Source organism: Cervus elaphus, chromosome X, assembly GCF_910594005.1.
Source record: "Cervus elaphus chromosome X, mCerEla1.1, whole genome shotgun sequence".
In the NCBI taxonomy this organism is placed as follows: domain Eukaryota; kingdom Metazoa; phylum Chordata; class Mammalia; order Artiodactyla; family Cervidae; genus Cervus; species Cervus elaphus.
In genome coordinates, this window is record NC_057848.1 from 145,999,521 (window position 1) to 146,019,170 (window position 19,650).

The following is a 19,650-nucleotide window of genomic DNA, read 5'->3' on the forward strand; positions in this document are numbered from 1 at the left end:
TTTCTATGAATACCTCACCAAGTTCTTTAAAGTTAACATATATTTACAAGCCATGTGCATGATGTTCTGTAAATGTAAATGTCTTAAAAATGTCATAAAAATATCCTAAGTCCTATGTAACTTCTGGGTTAACATTAATTTTAATATAGTTGTTACAGGTTTTCTAATGATAATTTATTAATGTCTACATAATTTTTAACTTTAAATGCTCAAGCAATCATGAATTGGCTTTCAATTACTTATCTATGTATAGTCAGTTAATTATATTCAGAAAGAAAATGCGAACCTTAAATTAACAAAAGCCAACTTCGTGCACAGGGAATTAATAGTCACAGTAAATTGACATGTCAATTATTAGTTTTACTTTGTCTATTTTAAGAAGTAAAATGAGACCACTTGCTTTTTGCTTGTTTTTATGAAAGGACTACAATTTGCTGTCTTTAAAGAGTAAAAACTCAGATGAACTAACGGGCTCTTCTATTTGCTTTTTTTCACATTCACTTTTGCAGCTCACAGGACATTCTGTTCATGAATGTTCTAAGTACTTCCATTTTCTTAAGTGCCTTGAAAAGAAATTTCATGCTTGAAGATCAATAGAAGAAGAAAACTGTCTGTTAAAATGTACTTGAGAGAGCAGAAGTACAAAAAAATGGGAATGAGGAAATAGGAGGCAAAGATGAACAAAAGCAGATCCAGAAGCCATGCAAATGACTAGGGAAAAAAACCTGAGAAACATTTCAAGGACAAGTTCATATTCAATTGCATTATTACTAGATGTTCTATTTGATGAGACACAGAATGTGTTAACAGTGGGATAAAATAAAACGAAGCAGTCCATAAGGATGAGACCATTTTAAATATTGTCGTCCATAAGGATAATATGAAACCATTCTAAATATTGCAGAAGTGTCATGGATTTAAGAGAGCATTTATTCACAATTAGAATTTAACAATGGAGTGAAAAAAGAAACAGTAATCAATACAGTAGTGTATAGAAATGTTCCAAGAAGTACAGCACATAAGCTTCGGTCACAGTCTATAAAATGGAAGCACAATACAAGCATCACAGACTGTTAAAAAGATGAAATGAGACAACATATGAAAATGTCTTGCAAAGGTAAGATATTGTAAGAGCAAAGAGAGATTATGATCATTAACCAAGGAAAGCTGAACCCACAGGGTCTTGACTTTCCAGTTGATTAAAAAGCTCATATAATGAGAGCTGACATTCACTTATGGCTGAAGTTGTAAACAAGGACAGAAAATCTTGGCCTATTCTTGAGGAACAAGGATCATTCCTGAGGTTAATCAAAATTATAATATAAAGCTTTTGTAGACAGGCTTGTGTCTATGTCTATTTCTATCTATCTAGCTACCTACCTACCTATACATACCTATATATGCAGTTGTTAGCAGAGCTTGTGCCCAGTAGACAATAAGAAGGTAATCAATGGAACTAGTGAACCCATTTCTCCTTCTGCCTCTCTAACATTATGGAGTCTAATAGACTAAACTTTAGAGATCTGCCCTAAACTCAAGATGCCACTTAACTCTAACCATTAACAGTTTATTGGCTGAACTGTAATATGTAACTGTTCTTTTAACCTCTGTTTGTTTTTCCAAGCTCAACCTACTGTTCTGTTGTCCTTCAATAGCGATCTGATTTTTCCTCCTCTGTCTGATTTGAATTTGATTTATTGCTGGGCTTCCCAGTTATATCTTCATGGCTCAGATTCCTAGGCCTTTCTTGATCTGTCTCCCTCATCCATCAAAGAGGATCTTTAATCATACCAGGCAATCAGATCAAAACCAACAGTTTTAGTTTGGTTTATTCTGTCACTCTGTAGTTTGCAGCTACAGGAAAGGGTAAATTATAAATGCTGGTTTTTATTTATGAGTATTAAAGCTAAGTAAATGCTACACTATTTGCTCATTCATATATTTCTGTGTATTAGGTATTGACCAAAATTTTAGGCGTGTGAAGATGAAAACACTGTAGTCCATTCTTTAAGAGTTCCAAGTGCAGTAACGGAAATTGACACACAATGGTATGTACACCAAATGATGAGAGAAATCCTCTAACAAAAATGTGAAAAAGAAACTTGTTAGTATTTGACAAGTGTTACTTAATTCTGCCCAGCAGGAATGGAGTTAGGAAAGACTTCATAAAATTGACATTGAGATATATCTTAAAATGTGAGTAGCAGGCACAAGGGACTTCCAGATGGCAGCCACTGCATGAGTGCCTGGCCAGTGCTGTGACCTAAGCAGGAGAGGAACCGAAACTGTAGGAAAAAATGGGGTCAGATGGTGAAGAGGCTGGCCTTTATCTTTGAGGCAACAGGCAAATATATTATCTTTAAGCAGCAAACCTAACATTTATCTTAATTTACAAAGATAATTTCCTTAACAAAATAAGCCCAGAGTCTGACAAACTCTGTTATAATTTTTGGTATGCTCATTATAGGATTACTACTCTCTGTTGCCCTAAATCTTCACTCTGATAATTATACATAGGAATGACGATTGCATTAAACTCACAAAAGCCACTATGTATAGACTCCAATGAACAAGGCAAAGATAATTATGGATCCCATAGTTCATTCTTTCTTTGTACACCTTTGCAAGTGAATTAGGCAGTGCCCACTTTCAAGTATGGGGCCTTTGGACTTAGATACAAGGAAAATTTTGTAGAGAGAGAAGTAAAACTATCTGTTGGGATAATTGACAAATATTTCTACTTTCGTCAACTTCAAAAGTCTATGAAAATAAAGTAGGTATAATTATTTCTCTGTAGGGCCAGAACACTAGAGAATTTGCCCACTTGTTTATGTCTATGACTCCTGTAACACCCGATGGGGTGATTTTCCTTCCACAATTAACTGTGTTGCTCTTAACTCTTTGATTCTCAGATAATATCTTCCACTGGTACAACCCCAATTCACCCATTCATGTACCTGCACAATATACAGGCTTCCTCACCACAGGAGAAATACAGCATACAACAACCACTGAGGCAATGCCCCTCACTCTGATGCCAGACTCATCTGTTCCACATTTAGATCTGTAACAAAAGCTATGGGCTTCCCTGGGGGCTCAGTGGTAAGGAATCTGCCTGCCAATGCAGGGGATGCGGGTTCAACTCCTGGGTCAGGAAAATACCTGGAGACGGAAATGGCAACCCGCTTCAGAATTCTTGCCTGGGAAATCCGAAGGGACAGAGGATCCTGGCAGGCTACAGTCCATGGGGTCACAAAAGAGTCTGATACAACTTAGCGACTAAACCACCACCACCGAAGCTATGCCAATCAGAATTTCTCCTTAGGCAATCTCCAATTTTAGTTAGAGCTCCTCCTGATTAGAAGAACTGAGAAAAGCTCTGTCCTCACCCTGTATGCGTCCCCAACCCCCTTGCCACACTCCACCTCTATAAGGAATGATGATCAACAGAAAGAAGGAGAGAGGAAAGACAGAGAAAATTCTAGCATTGTTCCCATCATCCTTGAAGCCAGCATTGCTCCTGCCTTTTAAGTGATTTGATGTTTGTGATCAGAGCCCTGATGATGAAATATCAGAACCCGTGATCCTGCGTGTGTAAATTATCTAGGCACAGGAAGCTGATCCCCAGTACCTCCAAATTTCTCAAATTAACTTTTGCTTGAAGTAGATATGTATTTGAGAAGAAAAATAAACTTCTTTGGATTATCCTTCCTCTGAATTGTTTATCTACTTGCCTTCTCTACTTTATTTCATGTATATAGTTAGTGACTGAAAATAAAGCCCTATATGCTCTGGAATTTGTCAAAAGAATTCCCTCTTGGTTTAAATTTCTTTAGTATATAGTAACATGTTCTCTGTGACACTTAATATCACCTGAAGTGAACAGTTCTTATATTCATCTAATCTAAGATTCACTTATTTATCTCCATTACATAAAAATGTTACTCCTCCTCTCTAATTAGTAGCAAATTCTAATCAACAGCATTGGAGCAAAAATGCATTATTCATGGGAAATAGAGAAGGGCTCTTTGTCAAAAAATAATCACTGCAAATTCTATTTATACCTAAGAAAACTATCTTTGTATATTTATCCTTTTATAAATATCATATGTGATATATAAGAGGTTGTATATAATAAGCAGAGTATAAAATAACAGTCTAATTGCATCTCAAGTAATTTTGGCCAAAATTAGGCATATTACTCAGAAAATATTTTAAAATTTTAATCAATAAATTAAAAGTCCTAAAGTTGCCAATATAATTGATCAAATCAGAACTGTCTATTTATCAGAAACACTAAAAAATTCCTTATTGTAAGAGGACAAAAACACATTTGTTGAACTTTCCCTAAGCTGTTTCCTATAATGGTTTCTTACTGAACATTTGTGGTAACAATCTCAAATTTTCGTAGAACACGCTATGTTGTGAGTGCCCTATCTCTAGTGATAGCTGGAAGTGACAGAATGAATTTGATTTAATTTTTCTAGAAAAGCAATGGACTTTCCTTTACTCTCTTCCTACTCAAAGAACTGCCAAGTTTCTACAAACACAATTCTTTGTCAGGCAAGTCTGAGGTGAGTGCCCTGCTTTTATTAAACTGGAAACAAAAACTCTCCAAGACTGAGAAAACCTGTAGCCTGCCTGTAAGTTTGAGATCACTGCAGGGAAGTGGGAGGGGAGAGGGGAGCATTGACTTTCTTGGACTCCTCAGGATCTTGAAGTCTTTCTCTCATGTTCACTGTGGACCAGAAGTGGAAATGGAAGGTGTCTTCTGACCAGACCAATGGAAAGTAAAAACTCTTTATCAAGTTTTTTTCTTTTCTTAATTATTTGATCAGATAATATATGCTACAATTAAAATTTATATATCCTAACTATAAAACTTTTTAAAATCCTTAGTTTCTCTGAGAAAGTAACATTGGGCTTGTATGTGGTAAACTGTAAGACAGGTCTCTTCTTGAGAGTTCGTGGTGAGGTGCAGGTTTTAAAATTTTCTGGATACTCTGTGCACTGGGCTTATCTGGCATGTTTTGGAGCATACATTTTGTTACATCTTAAAATATGAATGTTTAGGTATTCATGGACAAACAAAACAAATTTCATTTTATATTAAAGAGAAAAATGTTATTAAATACATAGGAATATATGAAGGAAAAAAAGAAGGGGTCAACAGAATGATGTAATGAAAAGGTCCATATAAATTCTAGAAGCATCAAAATATAGAACGCTCTCTTTCAAATTGGAAATAATGGTTATAGCTATGGAAAAACAAATGATACAGTCATTTGGAATGGCAGTCATATTGGCAGTCATTCCATTAGGATATTGTTCAAGGAAATCAAGGCAGACAAGATAGTATGATGGCCTTCACAATGTAACTCTTATGAAAATTAACTGTTTAGTTATAACTGAGCATGAGATATTCTTGTTACTCTAACAATCTACCCTACCACATGAATTTTTGAGAATAATTTGCCAGGATAATTGATCAAATCAGAACTGTCTATTTATCAGAAACACTAAAAAATTCCTTATTATAAGAGGACAAAAACACATTTGTTCATGTGGTAGGATAGATTGTTGGAGTAACAAGAATATCTCATGCTCAGTTATAACTAAACAGTTATAACTGGGGAAAAATTTAATATTTCCTCAGAGGAAATATTTAATATTTTAAAATATTAAATATTTAATATTAAAATTATATTAAATATTTAATATTAAAAATATTTAATATTTCCTCAGAGGAGGCAAAAGTCAGAAAGGGGATATCATTTTCCACTGATAGACAAGAGGAAGACATACTGAAGTGATAGGTGGCTGATCCTTTATTTGGGTTAATTAGAAATACCACTTGCCAGTTTTGCATCAGTGAACCACATCTTACAAAAATGTAAAAATCTCCACTAACACAGAGAAATGTTATAGGGGCAATTATTCAATTACAAAAGGAATCTTATATAAAATAATTCACCACAGAGTTACTTTATAGTACTTCCCTTGTGCATATAAATCTTTCATTGAACATTAGCTGCTTAAAAGAGACTGGGGGACAGAGTCTCTTAAAACTGACATGTTAAGCCACTACCAATGAAAGATCAATCAAAAATGAAGGGAACACTTCTCTGAAATGATGATGATTCAATTTACCCACAAATCTGTATGTAAGTTGGTAGAGTAAGGTATGATTAGAATGCTAAGTGTGTTAACATTAGACCATAAAATACTGGCATCCTATTTTTTATAATCATATTCAAACACGAGTTATTTTTCATGAAAAGTCTGCATATAATTAGGAATGCTCAGTTATTTAGCCAAAATTCAAAAGGAAATTTATGGATGAACATCTCTTTATATTCAAATTTAAAATGATGTGGGTCTTTTTATAGTTTCTGTTTTAATGAACATCAGTCATGTGGTACATATTCTTATTCTGAAACTTCTTTCAATATTCTACACCATTAAGTCCTTTGATAGGTTTACTTCTGAGAAGTTGGCATTTACTTTGCAAATACAGAAGTTTATGTTAACATAGGATACTCACTGCATTTTTCTATGCTGGTAAACTTCAATCATTAGGAATGACTCAGAAAGCTTTGTGATAATAGTACTTGTCAGAGGAAAAGCAGTATTTTTCTATAAAATGAATAAGACTATTTTCAAAACCTTCAGGAGGAACTTGACAGGCATAATGGTTGATGCTTTGTTTTGTAAATTATTCTCATGTCCTTTGTCTTAAGAAATATCATATCTGAATTTCTTTACTTGAAAAAGTAATTTTTTCACTCTTACTTTCTTCTTGATGGTTACTGATAAATTCATGTGGTATAGTGTCCATTACATGGTCAATGTTTAGAGGCTGGCAATCATTTTCTTCTGTTATGGCCATGCAGTTGGATAGATTTGTTGAAGAATTAATTAATTTAAAATCAATAGTTTCTTTAAGACACAGTTTCATTTAAGTTGAAAAATTTAGTATGCATATTTTTAGATGTTCTTAGATGAGAGATGGAAATTGTCTAAAATATTGTCTATACTATACACTAACAGGCTTACTGAATATAAGCAAGATCAAACAATCATTGGCATTCAAAATGCATTTCATAAATCTCATATATACAGCATTCTGTGTGTGTGTTTGTGTGTGTCTGTGTAGCATTAAAATAGCTCAACTTATAGCAGCAAGCATATATAGACCACTTAAACATATACCAGGCAATGTACTAATCTTTACATGTGTTACTTCATTAAATGCCCATTCGAACTCTATAGAGCTAGGTATTATCATGGTATCTTTTTTACTGATTAGGAAAATGAGGGCTATTTGTTAAAGATTTCAGCAGAAGTACGTGGTAGAGCTGGATTGTCCTGAATTTGGAACCACTGCTATATGCTGCCTCTTTATTGTAGGTAACCAAAATAATAACATGATAATCGTCATGATTAATAACAAAAAAAATGATGATGGTGGCAATGATAAGTTTGTTTTTGCAAATTTTATGATACAGAAACATGTAGCCATTTTTGGTCTCTGTTTTCTCATCGGTTTAAGGAGAAGAATTTGACTCACTAACTATCAAAGTCCCTCCACTTCATAAAGTTTCAAAATCTAGAAATGTGAAGAGCTTCACATATCTAGTTTCTCAGTTGACCACAAACAAACAAAACTGTACTCAGTGCTATAGCAAAAGAGCAAGCTACATGATTCACGTTGGTGTCCAACAAACTAGACCAGAACTACACCAGGAGGTGAACATTTCCAAGGACTCTCTGCATTGGTTTTGTGACATTTTCTCCTGGACCTTTGTTTTCTTCATTCCTTTTCTCTCTTTTGGCCCTTTTCCAAAGTAAGAACAAGCAGATTCACTTACAGTTTCTCTATTCCATTTTTAAAGCATTTTAAAAAATGTTTCAACTGACTTCTAAACTTTCAGAAATCAATGGCCCACAGGAGTTGCTCTAACCTTCATTTCCATCTTCTTTGAGTTTCAAGCCTGACCTAGCAGTAGGCCTTGAGCATATAATACTTAAAAAGGAAGTGTGGTTTCTGCTTAGCTAGCAGTTTTTTTTTTTTTTTTTTTGGCTTGATTTTGTTCTGAACTGAGAAACTGCAATAAGACACTTAATATTAAGAAGAGTAAGTTATTTTTAAAATAGTGTACGTTTGTTCTCATTGTTGCCACTCAGCTCTTCTTGAACTTTTTAAAAACAAGTTTATACAATTTTTAAAGGTTACTTTCCATATACGGTTATTACAAAACATTGACTATATTCCTTGTGCTGTACAATACACCCTTAAGTCTATCTTACACCCAACACTTTGAACCTCCCACTCTCCCATTCCTATATGGCCCCTTCCCGTTTCTCTCTGAGTCTCTCTAGTTTATTGTCTGAGTCTCTGGGTCTTTAGTTAGCAATTTTTAAAGCGAACATGCAAAGCTGCATTTCCCCCCAACCTATTCTTCCTCTCTAGCACTAAGGACTCTGATTTTGAGAATCTTCAATATTCATATCATACATGTTAGGCCATATAATGATCTAAAAATGTGAATACTAGTTTCCATTTATTGATTTATCATTTGTATAAGGATATGACATATTACATAAATACTAATATGAAAATATCCCTCTTCAGCTTAAAAATCACAATTCTTAAGGTCCTTTTGGTTTCAAAAATAAGATATCAGACCACAACAGCTGTCAAGAGTTATTACTTTCATTCATCCTGGTGCAATAAATTTGTACTGAGTAGAACTGAATGCCATTAGTTTAAATAATTATAACACTACTCTGTATTTGCCTTTACACGCTTTAATCATGATGTCTATTTTCCCAGAAGCTCTAATTTATGTCTAGCAAGTTTTATTTCAGGCGGTAGAACTCCGTTGATCTGCATGTCTTTCTTAAGTGGGCAAAAAGTACATCATTTGTCATCTCAAATCAAGACTTAGATACAAACGTTTTTATTCAGAGTGAAAAGGAAGTTTTATGGTGCTTTCTATGAGTTTTTCAGTGAAAATATAGTTTGTACATTCCCCATGGAGCAGTAAAACCAAAGTCAACAGCATTCCATTTGCTGATGACAACAAGAAGAGTATTTACAGATGGGAAAAGCCCAAACAGTCAAACCTGACTTTTTTACCTCTGTGAAGGAAGGTCATATTTGAATCAGATGCATAACTCAGCAACAAAGTACTCTTTAGCATCAACAGTATTGTAGGTCACTTTCAGAATTAGGTATCAAATTTAACACCTGAATTGTTTTGTTTCTAGGATACTGACATTAAGAACTTCCCTACCTGAGAAAGGAAACAGTCTTCCTAAATAAGTAACTATTCAGATAGTATGTGTTCTGTTTCAAGAAAATAATAGCTATGAAAATATAGACCTAGACAGTAAATGTTAGAGAGCTAATTTTCACTCCATAAAATAATTCCCTATATACTTTTCTTGGATTAAAAACTCGACTAGAATATATGTAATACAACAAATTCCATGCACTATATATAACATGTATATATATATATATATATACACACACACACAAAGTTCTAGTACATATAAAGGATTGAAGCAGAATATGTTTCAATAACCACTTACTTTAGTAAGATAGTAAATGAAACATAGTCATGTACGGATGTGAGAGTTGGACCGTAAAGAAAGCTGAGTGCCGAAGAATTGATGCTTTCAAACTGTGGTGTTGGAGAAGACTCTTGAGAGTCACTTGGACTGTAAGGAGATCAAACCTGTCAATCCTACAGGTCAATCAATCCTGACTATTCATTGGAAGGACTGATGCTGAAACTGAAGCTCCAAGACTTTGGCCACCTGATGCAAGGAGCTGACTCATTGGAAAAGACCATGGTGCTGGAAAAGATTGAGGGCAAAAGGAGAAGGGGGTGACCAGGATGAGATGGTTGGATGGCATCACTGACTCAGCGGACATGAGTTTGAGCAAACTCAGGAAGACAAGGAAGGACAAGGAAGCCTGGCATGCTACATTTCATGGGGTTAGAGTCAGACATGACTTAGCAACTGAACAACAACAAAATGAAACATAAAATTCTCATGACAAAAAGTTTTCCTATTAAACTATCAATCAGGATCTATTGTATGGACATTTTCCCCTCAGTCTGCTTGAAGTTTAAAATTCGGCAAACTATAATATGGTGTATCAGAGCAAGATGTGTTAGTTAAGTCCTAGTGTGACATTTTATTTTAATTAGCCTGTAGTTAAATTGGATCTAGTCACATGTGTACTGTGTCCTTTACAAGGACAGACATTTAAAACTTTGAGGTTTCAATATTGTCATCAACCACTTTCCTTGAGATGGCAATGTCTGGTGAATCCTTGTAACTCAGTCTGATACACAAGGTTTCTTTTTAACAAATTTATCAACAGGAAGTGGATATTAAAGAAAAACAACAGCACTGTTGAACTGTTTATTCAGTTCAGTCTCATTATTTTTTTAACAGAAAATCTGGAGATGTGTATCCTTTGTAACATGTATACCTTATTGTCAATTAGTATTTATTGACAATCCCTATGCCCAAAGCACATCACAAAATTACCATGTACTTATATTAAGACACACAGACTCTAGAGGAAGTTTTCAGTTGAGCATTAACATAAGCAAGAGAAAAAAATGGATAGAGACTGCAGACATTTGATTAAATTTCTATATTTCTTCAACAATATGGATTAGATTTATTTGAACCCCTCCAAATGTGGATAATCCTGAAAAAAGAAGCTACAGTCATATTCAGCGAATGAAAAGAAAGAGCTAAGATGGGGAAGGAAGAAATGATTCTGATACTTAAGGAAAGTAGATTTTTGTTTAAGGGCCCTATGTTATAAAGATACAATATTTTATGCAATGTATCAAAAAAATGAAAAGTTATTAAATTCACTAATACTTCTAATGAGAGTCTGTACTTCTCTGGTAAGAATTCTAAAACTATGTATCAAGAAACTTTGGAGAAATTATCTCCTTTTACCCAGTAATTTTCCTTTTAGCAATCTGTCCTGTTGAAATAAGTCAGAAAACGTATGGCTAAAGATAACTGTATCTTTATTTATGATAATGAAACTGGGAAAAACCCAAATTTCCAGCAATATCTATGAAGTTATGGGACATTCACAAGGATGTCATACAGCCATTAAAGGGGTACTTTCTGGGAATATTTAATAGAAGCAGAATGTTTCTACAATATAAAGTGTAAGAAACACAATTCTTTTCTGTATTTCCTACAAAGGTCTATCTGTAATTAACCTATGAAACTAACCTATAAAGTTATTTTTAAAGCAAAAAAAAAGCAAAATTTAAATAAAGTACTTCTCATATCTAGATGAGTAATGAATGATAATTTTCAGTAAATTCTAAGTTATAAAGTATAATGTGTCTCACTCGGACAAGGATGGAATGAATTTCTACTCTTTGAAAGTCTGGTAATGATTAACATAACATCCTCTGGACTAGAAGTTTTTGAAAATGGGCTCCTGGCCATAAGAAGATCACATCTCTGATTGACATCCTTAGGGCTCAAGTTCAGCAAGACAATGGTGTACGTCCTTTGATTCCTTTGACTATAGCTGCCTGAAAAGAGTAAGTCAGGCTCACCCCCTGGATTGACCTTCAGAACTGTACAGTGTGATTTCTGGGCCTTTTGCCCAAGAAAGTTCTGTCCACATATTTGCTGATGCCTGAAAGTTATTTAAAAGAGACAGAGTCTTTTTTTTCACATTTAGAAATAACATACAGATGCCACTTATAATCGCTAGCTGTAACACCATATTGATTGAAATTCAAAACCACCCAATTTACATGTTTTATATGAGTTTAGTTACTATTACATTAGTTTTTTCCCAAGTATTTTGAAATTTTTGGTGCCTTTTGCTTTCTGTACTGAAACAGTTTAAATGATCACTATCAGAATCTTTCCAGTTTTGAGAAGATGAAAGAATTAGAAGAAAAGGAAGATGCGAGGGATGTGGAAAGTGAAAGGCAGTCATGGCTAGTAAACAGCAGAGAAAGCAGAATTTGGAGATGAAGATGAATCTATGCATTTTGTGCTTTTGTCTAAGTCATTATGAACGTGTTTTATATATTCACACACAAACTGGGGATCTGTTGGCTAGATATGTGTTTAAATTAGCCAAGATGTTCATGTTAGGTCATCAGACGTGTATTAACTCAGCTTTGTGTAATTTCTAATGATTGCTCTTGTAATTAATACACATAGTAGTTTTATTCACCACTGAGGTTAACCCTCAATTTAGGACAAGGTTGAGTCAGACCCCTGAGCTCTTGGTCAATGAAAGTTTGTTGGAGATTTTTACCTTCTCTTGAAAGTTGGCATAATTTACAGGTTCCCTTTCACTGACCCTGGCCACCCTCCTTACTACCCCCCGCCATCATGACTCTTCATTCAGTTCCCTTCCTTAGGATTTGATAACACATTTTGAGCCTATACAAAGTCATAGCTTTTTCAGACCTGGAAAAGGCAAAAATCAAACCCCAAAGGAGCTGAAAAATCAAAGTACACCTTGTAGAGAACAAACATATTTTAGGCATCTCGAGTCCTTCCTTTTTTTGGCCCTTAACATGGTTTCCTATTTTCACTTATCCTTTGTGATTAGTTCATCTACCTCAATACTATAAAAGCTAAAACACTAAAAGGTAGTTATTTCAAATCAACTGTTGCTCAAAAATTCATGGATTAAGGCTAAATTTCTCAAACTAGTAAATGATTTATCACATGGAGAACTGGAGTCAGAAAATAAAACAAAAGTTGACTAGAATATAAGTCCCAGGTTGATGTCTATGGTTTACTTGGAATTTAAAGTGAGCTCAAGTTCCTTTAGACAGTGACAATAAAGGAATTAATTAGAGTATTTTTCTGGAGCATTTTGATAACAGACATGCCCATTTTTCCTCAAACAAATATACAGACACACCTTCTAATTTGCATAAAATTTTTCATCTTTTCAATGTGATTTGATTTGTTTTTGTAATTTTTTGTTCAAGAAAAGTAATTTTTTAAAAATAGAGCTTTATGAATTATTTATTCCATTTTGTAGAACATTTTAGTAGAAGGCAGGGAACAATCTGATATATTCAAAATTTAGGGAAAATATAAGGAAACTCAATGAGCAGCCATCTTTCATAAAATTGTTTGAATTATGTTGTCAGAGATACAATTAATATCACTTTGGCAATGTTCATTACAGATTACTAGTACAATAAACCACTCCTCCTTGGTACAAGATACTCATAGTTTTGCATAACTCCTTAGAAATACATCTTCCTAGGGGTTACTGAAAGGTCTATATGAACATGGTCACTTATGAAAATTTATATTTCAAAACTTCTTTTCAAAGTAGCAATAATATACCTAGTCTAATAATATACCAAATCTAATATACCTCAATATACCATAGCATGCGTAAAGAGCATGATACGATTTCAATATGTTTGTTTTATATATAGCATTGCTTTAATGTTACTTGTGGTTTCCCACCTCAAAATAATGACAATTACAAAACTACTTGCATGTAAGATGGATTTAATCCAAAGGCTTGGGCTTATCAGCAAAGAAACATATTAATGCTCTGACTTGTATAAAAATTACATATGTTCATGACTGAAAATTGGTGAATATTTCCAACGTTGGAAATTTGTTGACTACAATTATTTTATAGTCTCTAAAATCATCACCTTACCTTTTTGCACTACAACTTTGGATATGCTATTAGTAAGATGATCAGATCTGTAATCTTCATTTTGAAGACAGATTTACAATTTTGATCAAAATTCTCACCTCAGTAACAATAACAACATTGATAACATAAGGGATGGGCAATCAATTTTTTAGTTGTATTCATTAAATGCATTTCTACTTTCAAACGGTTAATGTAACAAAATATTCCTTAAAAACCATGAATATATGGCTAAAATTACACTTTTGATAACTTTTCATAATAAACCACTAAAAGAAAATAATTTTCTGCTAAAGTTTATGATATAGACACACATGCATACTATATTTCAAATAAAAAATATAATTGAATGTGCTGTATGTATTTATAAACAAGAGGGGAAATTTCCCATAATTTGGTATAACTGAGTATAGATAAGTCAGACTAAGAAACTCTAGACTTAACTCTAAGATAAATATGTTAAAATTCAGATTTGTGGCCAACTAGATATTTTCACCAGAACATATTCTGTCCATATTCTTCTGTTTCAGTCTTTTAATCAAAAGTCACTTGCTCACATTTTATAAATACATTATCCATAACTGTAATAGTGTCATTCATTTTAATGAATCTCTACCCTTTCCCCCAATTTTCAAAAACTGTACTTTAATGTATAACTGGGTATTATAAGTCAAATAGTTTCACATGACTTGTTTTAAAACCAATTCAAGCCTTATAAAATGACAAGATAATATCAGCAAAACCCTCAGCCCATCTGATTTCTCAACAACCACCTAATTTCTCAACAATCATCTAAATAACACATGAGATTTGACATCCATATGTCCAACTTAATCCTAATGCAGGCATGGCGGGACGCAATATGCCATATTTGCTGGTATTTTCTAATTTTGCTCCCTTTAAATAAACATGGGTTTAGCTCAGAGTATTACACCAAGCTACAATCTAGGCTTAGTAATGGTCAGAATGTAACAAGAAAAGTGTACTAACAAGAATTAAGGAATTACTCACCCAGCTGGGTCTCCTGAATTGTCAGTTTGCTTTCCACAGGATACAACAGCTTGGGTGGTTTATCTGTCAGAGGGGCTGAAAAACAATAATAATACAGACTTAGAGTTATGCTGCATAAACTGAAGGAGAGAACACAGTTTATTTTCATAAATATTTCTCATTCTCTGAGTAGTGTGTCAAAGCATTTTACCAGGTAGTGACTTACATATTGCAGGCAGTACCTTCAGGCAAGCTGAAAAGCGATTAGATTATACATGAGTCAAATATAACACTACCAAATTGACAGTCACATGAGACCGCTGAAGCACAGAATCAAGATTGCTCAGACCTTATGAACATATGATTGCACTTTACCAAATATTTCAATCTGCACCACGTTTTCCTTTTTAAAGGGTACCCTACATTTTCTCTGTGTTAATTAAAGATACACATATAACTGTATCATGCATTTCAATGACTTTGGGAGGCATAATATTGTCCATTTATTCTTAATCCCATTCCTAGATTCCCTACTCTGGATCACATTGCCTCAAAATCCATAATTTAGTAATTAGATTAAGTGTTTCTCACATACATCTCCTATAAATGAAAGCAATGTGGCATTACATTACTAAAAGCTGCATACCAACATGCACATACTCACCAAGTTCTATTTTAAAATGATACTTCCATTTAGTCAGAACCCTTTATTGCTATTATCTGTGACACTTAATAGTACTTATTGCTAATTTGCATGATATACTGTCTGATTTTTAGCTTCTACACATTACTGCTCTGTGCACTTATCAGTCTATCAATGATCAGCACACAGATCTAAGAGTGGGCTATTAAGCATCTCGAAGATAGGTTTCCCACTGCATACTTCATCCTGAGCTAAACTAGACAATCTGGACTTTAGGCAAATAGTCAGGGATCCTTCATTAAAGACTCCTGCTTACCCTCTCGGACTAAAAAGCCTGCCAGGTCCCTGTGAAATCTGCCACTGCAACTTCAACTCTGTAGGAAGTACAGAAACGACCAATTAAGGGTTGCTGAAATTGACTGAAAAATTAAATGGTTTTGCATTGAGGGCTTTCTTCCTTCCTTGCCAGGAGGGCATGCCAGTGTGGTTGATAACTGGAAGGTTGATCAAGACAGCAGTGCCCCGAGTCAGCCATATATCCTCCTCACCAGAGGATTCAAGAATTCAATCTGCTTTGGCAGCTCACCACTCTCTTTCTTTCACAGAAAACACAGTCAGTGCAAATGGATGATGCATCCTAACTCGGAAAACAGGGATGAGTTTTAAGAGTCCTGGTTTGGAAGACCAACCTCACATAGGATCAACAGCTTTTGTTCATAACTAATTGAATACATTATTCATCTTCATTAATATTTAACACCGGGCTGGGAAGGAAGGGGGGAGGAAAGCTAGGGTAATAGGATGAGATAAATCACTTTGAAATTCTTCTTGAAGATTTGACATCACTCTGATTAACCTTAAACACTTGTATTTCTTGCCTACAGTGATCTTAACAGATTTTTATTCTCCTATCAGCTAAATAAGTTGATTATTCACTGAATTTTGGCAAAGCAGTTTACCACTGATAGGTTAAAAAAGCCACAGGTCCTAAGCTGTGGTTATCAAATAATTTCAGTAAAGTTTGAAAGCAACTATGGCAGGGAAGCCTGGTGTGCTGCAGTCCATGGGGTCGCAAAGAGTCAGACATGACTGAGAGACTGAACTAAACTGACTGATGGCGTCAAAATAACCAGCTTATTCAGTAAATTAACTCAGTTTAGAAAAGCTTGTGACTGTGTAGTTACAAGTAGACAATTCAGCAGTTTTAGTAAGTAGCTGAGAAAAATATTCTCTGTTCAAACACATCCCAGACTAATTTATCTGTAGAGAAAGATAATAAAATCCCCATGTAGGACATTTGCTCAGAAATGTCAAATGGTTGTATGGCTCTCCATTCCAATTCGCCACCCACTGCATGGCATAGTACTGCATCGTTAAGACCTTTTTATATTATCCTCATGGGACAACTCCAAGTTAGCAGAGGAAGCATAGAATGCTCAAGCCAGAGAAAATTCTAAGCTTATTAAGTTTTTTGATTTTTAGATTGTGTTCCCTAAAGCCCTATGGTTTCCATAGCATCCCTCTGGGCAGATGAAATGCAGACAGAGATAAGGGGTGGACGGGGAGTTGACTTCATACTTGGTTGTGCCACCTACTCCTCTCTTGACAAAAATATCTCTGCTTTTATTTATCTTACACATCAGTATTTTGTCCAAGATTTTAACCAAAAAAGTCTAATCCAACTTAACTGATGTACTGTATATTGGGCAGTGTTATGTGCTAGGCATTGTGACAGGGGCTTTGGAATAGCTTTGATTTCTGCCTTTATCTCTTATAGTAATTAGAAGTTAAAAAAACAGCGATAGTGGAAAAATTTGGAGCTGGGTCAATTCTCTTGTTTTAGAGATCAATGATCTGAGGTGCAAAAAGCACAAGCGGTGTGCCAAAAGTGACAGAGCAAAGACTAGCTGGAGTCCTTGCTGGAACTTTGCCTCTCAATTCTTTATCACCTGATCCTTGAAAATTCCATCAAGCAACTACTATAGCCCTGCGCAGTGTTTGCCCTCAAGGTGTGATCAAGGTGTTAGGAGAGCAAAGACACGCAAATCAGTGACCTACTATAGCAGAGCACTCATATTGTGCAATCTGTCATCTCGATGTTTTGATACTATGCTATAAGAGGATATCATTTAGACATGTTTCTTGTATGATTCACTTGTCTTTGATAAAAGTGAACTGAATCTATCTGACCTCAGATCTGACATGTGACTGTGAATGGGAGGACCATTAAAGCTAAGATACATCTCCACAGTCTTGAGGGTGACCAGTTGTGCTGCCACAGAGAAAAGAAAGGTGCTGAATTACCCATTATTTGAATGTTCCTGACACTTGAGGTGTTTAATAAATATTAGTTGAATTGAAGTGACAGAACTGGCAAACAAATGCAGGAATGGTAATGACCAAACAAAATGACCACATGCACACATACACAAAGCCCTCTTCATTTTCTGCTTGGGCAAAAGTAGGACTGGAAGGAAACTCAAACAAACTAGTTCAATCAAAAAAAAAGTAATAAGCATTAGACCATGACTAGACCAACTGACATTTTATTGTCAAGAAAACAACTTGCCTTTGGGGGCATTTTCTTTCTCTCCTTTCTCTCTCTCTCTCTCTCACACACACACACACAAAGGTGAAATCATTGAAAAAATAATGCAAGTCTGACAGTAGTGATATGAAGCACAGGTTGATTTTAAATCCTAATCACATTTTTCTATGAAAAAAAAATATACAGCAAGAACAGTAGAGATGTTTTTCTGGCTAATTATGCATCCACCAAAGAATATACTTTCAGGCTCTCATTTTATTTTTCAGAACACCCCATTGACAACATTAAAGATAACATAGTTATTTTAAAATAAAAATTATTTTTATTTTAAAATTAAAATCTTTATTTTAGAATAAAAACTCTTTTACAGAGTTATTAATATGTCCCGATTGACAAATCATTCTTCAGAGTAGAAAGGAAATTGTAAAGAACATTTGTGCTGCTTACCAGCTGCTAGTTAGAGAAACATCTAGAAGCTGGTATATACAAAACTGTATATAGGAATAATTTCTGTGTTAACATTCTACAAATATTATGAAGAGATGAAGTTTCTCTCTTTTTTCCCCATGCCATGTACACTTCGGTTATGGAATAACAAAATAATAGGATCCCATATTCCAAAGCAAAAGTGACAAGAGACAGGGTAATGAGGCCAGTATTCTCAAATTTTTCTAATAATCTTAAAGAGAAGTATGAAATATTTAGAATGAGTGGATCTTTGCTTTGACATCCCTCTAAAATTTATTTTTAGACCCCCAAATACTATTAAGAACAATCAATACCTCTTGGATACTTAAAATTGTCTTATCATAAAAATCTGTTCTTTCAAAATCACAGATATTTTTCAAAATGTATTTTAAGTAGTGCCTTCTCTACTTTGTTTCTTAGAACATTATGGTGGAGTAAGAAAGATAATACACATAGTTTTCAGGGAGACATGAGTCTAGTAACTCCTGATTCTGCCCGGTTGGCTTGGCAAGTTAGAGAATTTATTTAAGCTCTCTGAGTCTCAGTTTCCTTATATATAAAATGTGATATTTTCCCCTTATGGCTTGGTGTGAGGATTAAAAAGGATAACAGATTAAATGCTTTGACATACTAGATGGAAAATACATGATGATACCCATCAAAGTTTGGGATAGTAGCATTTAGCATTCTTTGTAGCTGGAGAAGAAAAATATTATCGTCTGTAAAATAATGAAGTAGAGAATTAGCTAATTCAAAAGACATTTAGATTCTGACTATAAAAATCACAAAAAAAATAATTAGGAATATTTCCTGCATTAGTTTCAAGAGCAGGACAACTGGTCCGTCTTCAAAAACAATTTAACAAAGGCATTTGGAAGACTTTTGGATGTGCAAGCAATATACTGGGAATGTAAAGGATTCAAAGATAAAATTCAGCTTTTAACCCTTACAGAGCTTACAACCTAGATAAATAATTAAAATATAACTCCACGACTCAATTGCAAGTGCCTTTTGGAAGCACCTGCGAAGAATAAGTACTACATAGAAAAAGACCAATAAGGCATGGAGTTCTACATAAGAATGTATGAAATGAGAGCACCTGTATAAGGCATTGTGATGAGGGCCATGCTGCTGCGCTGCTTAGCCCCGTCAGTCGTGTCCAACTCTGGCATCGCATGGACTGCAGCCGCCAGGCCCCTCTGTCCATGGGAGTCTCTAGGCAAGAGTACTACAGTGGGTAGCCATGCCCTCCTCCAGGGGATCTTCCTGACCCAGGGATCG

At 34.6% G+C, this 19,650-nt stretch overlaps 1 protein-coding gene across 1 annotated transcript in view; it reads right to left on the bottom strand.

Annotated features, from left to right (window-relative positions):
* The window catches only part of IL1RAPL1 (interleukin 1 receptor accessory protein like 1), a 1,418,929-nt gene that overhangs the window by 297,858 nt on the left and 1,101,421 nt on the right, over positions 1 to 19,650 (bottom strand). Inside the window, exon 6 of the mRNA XM_043896687.1 lies at positions 14,732 to 14,806. Within this exon, the coding sequence (XP_043752622.1) occupies positions 14,732 to 14,806 (75 nt within the window). The remainder of the gene's footprint in view (positions 1 to 14,731; positions 14,807 to 19,650) is intronic.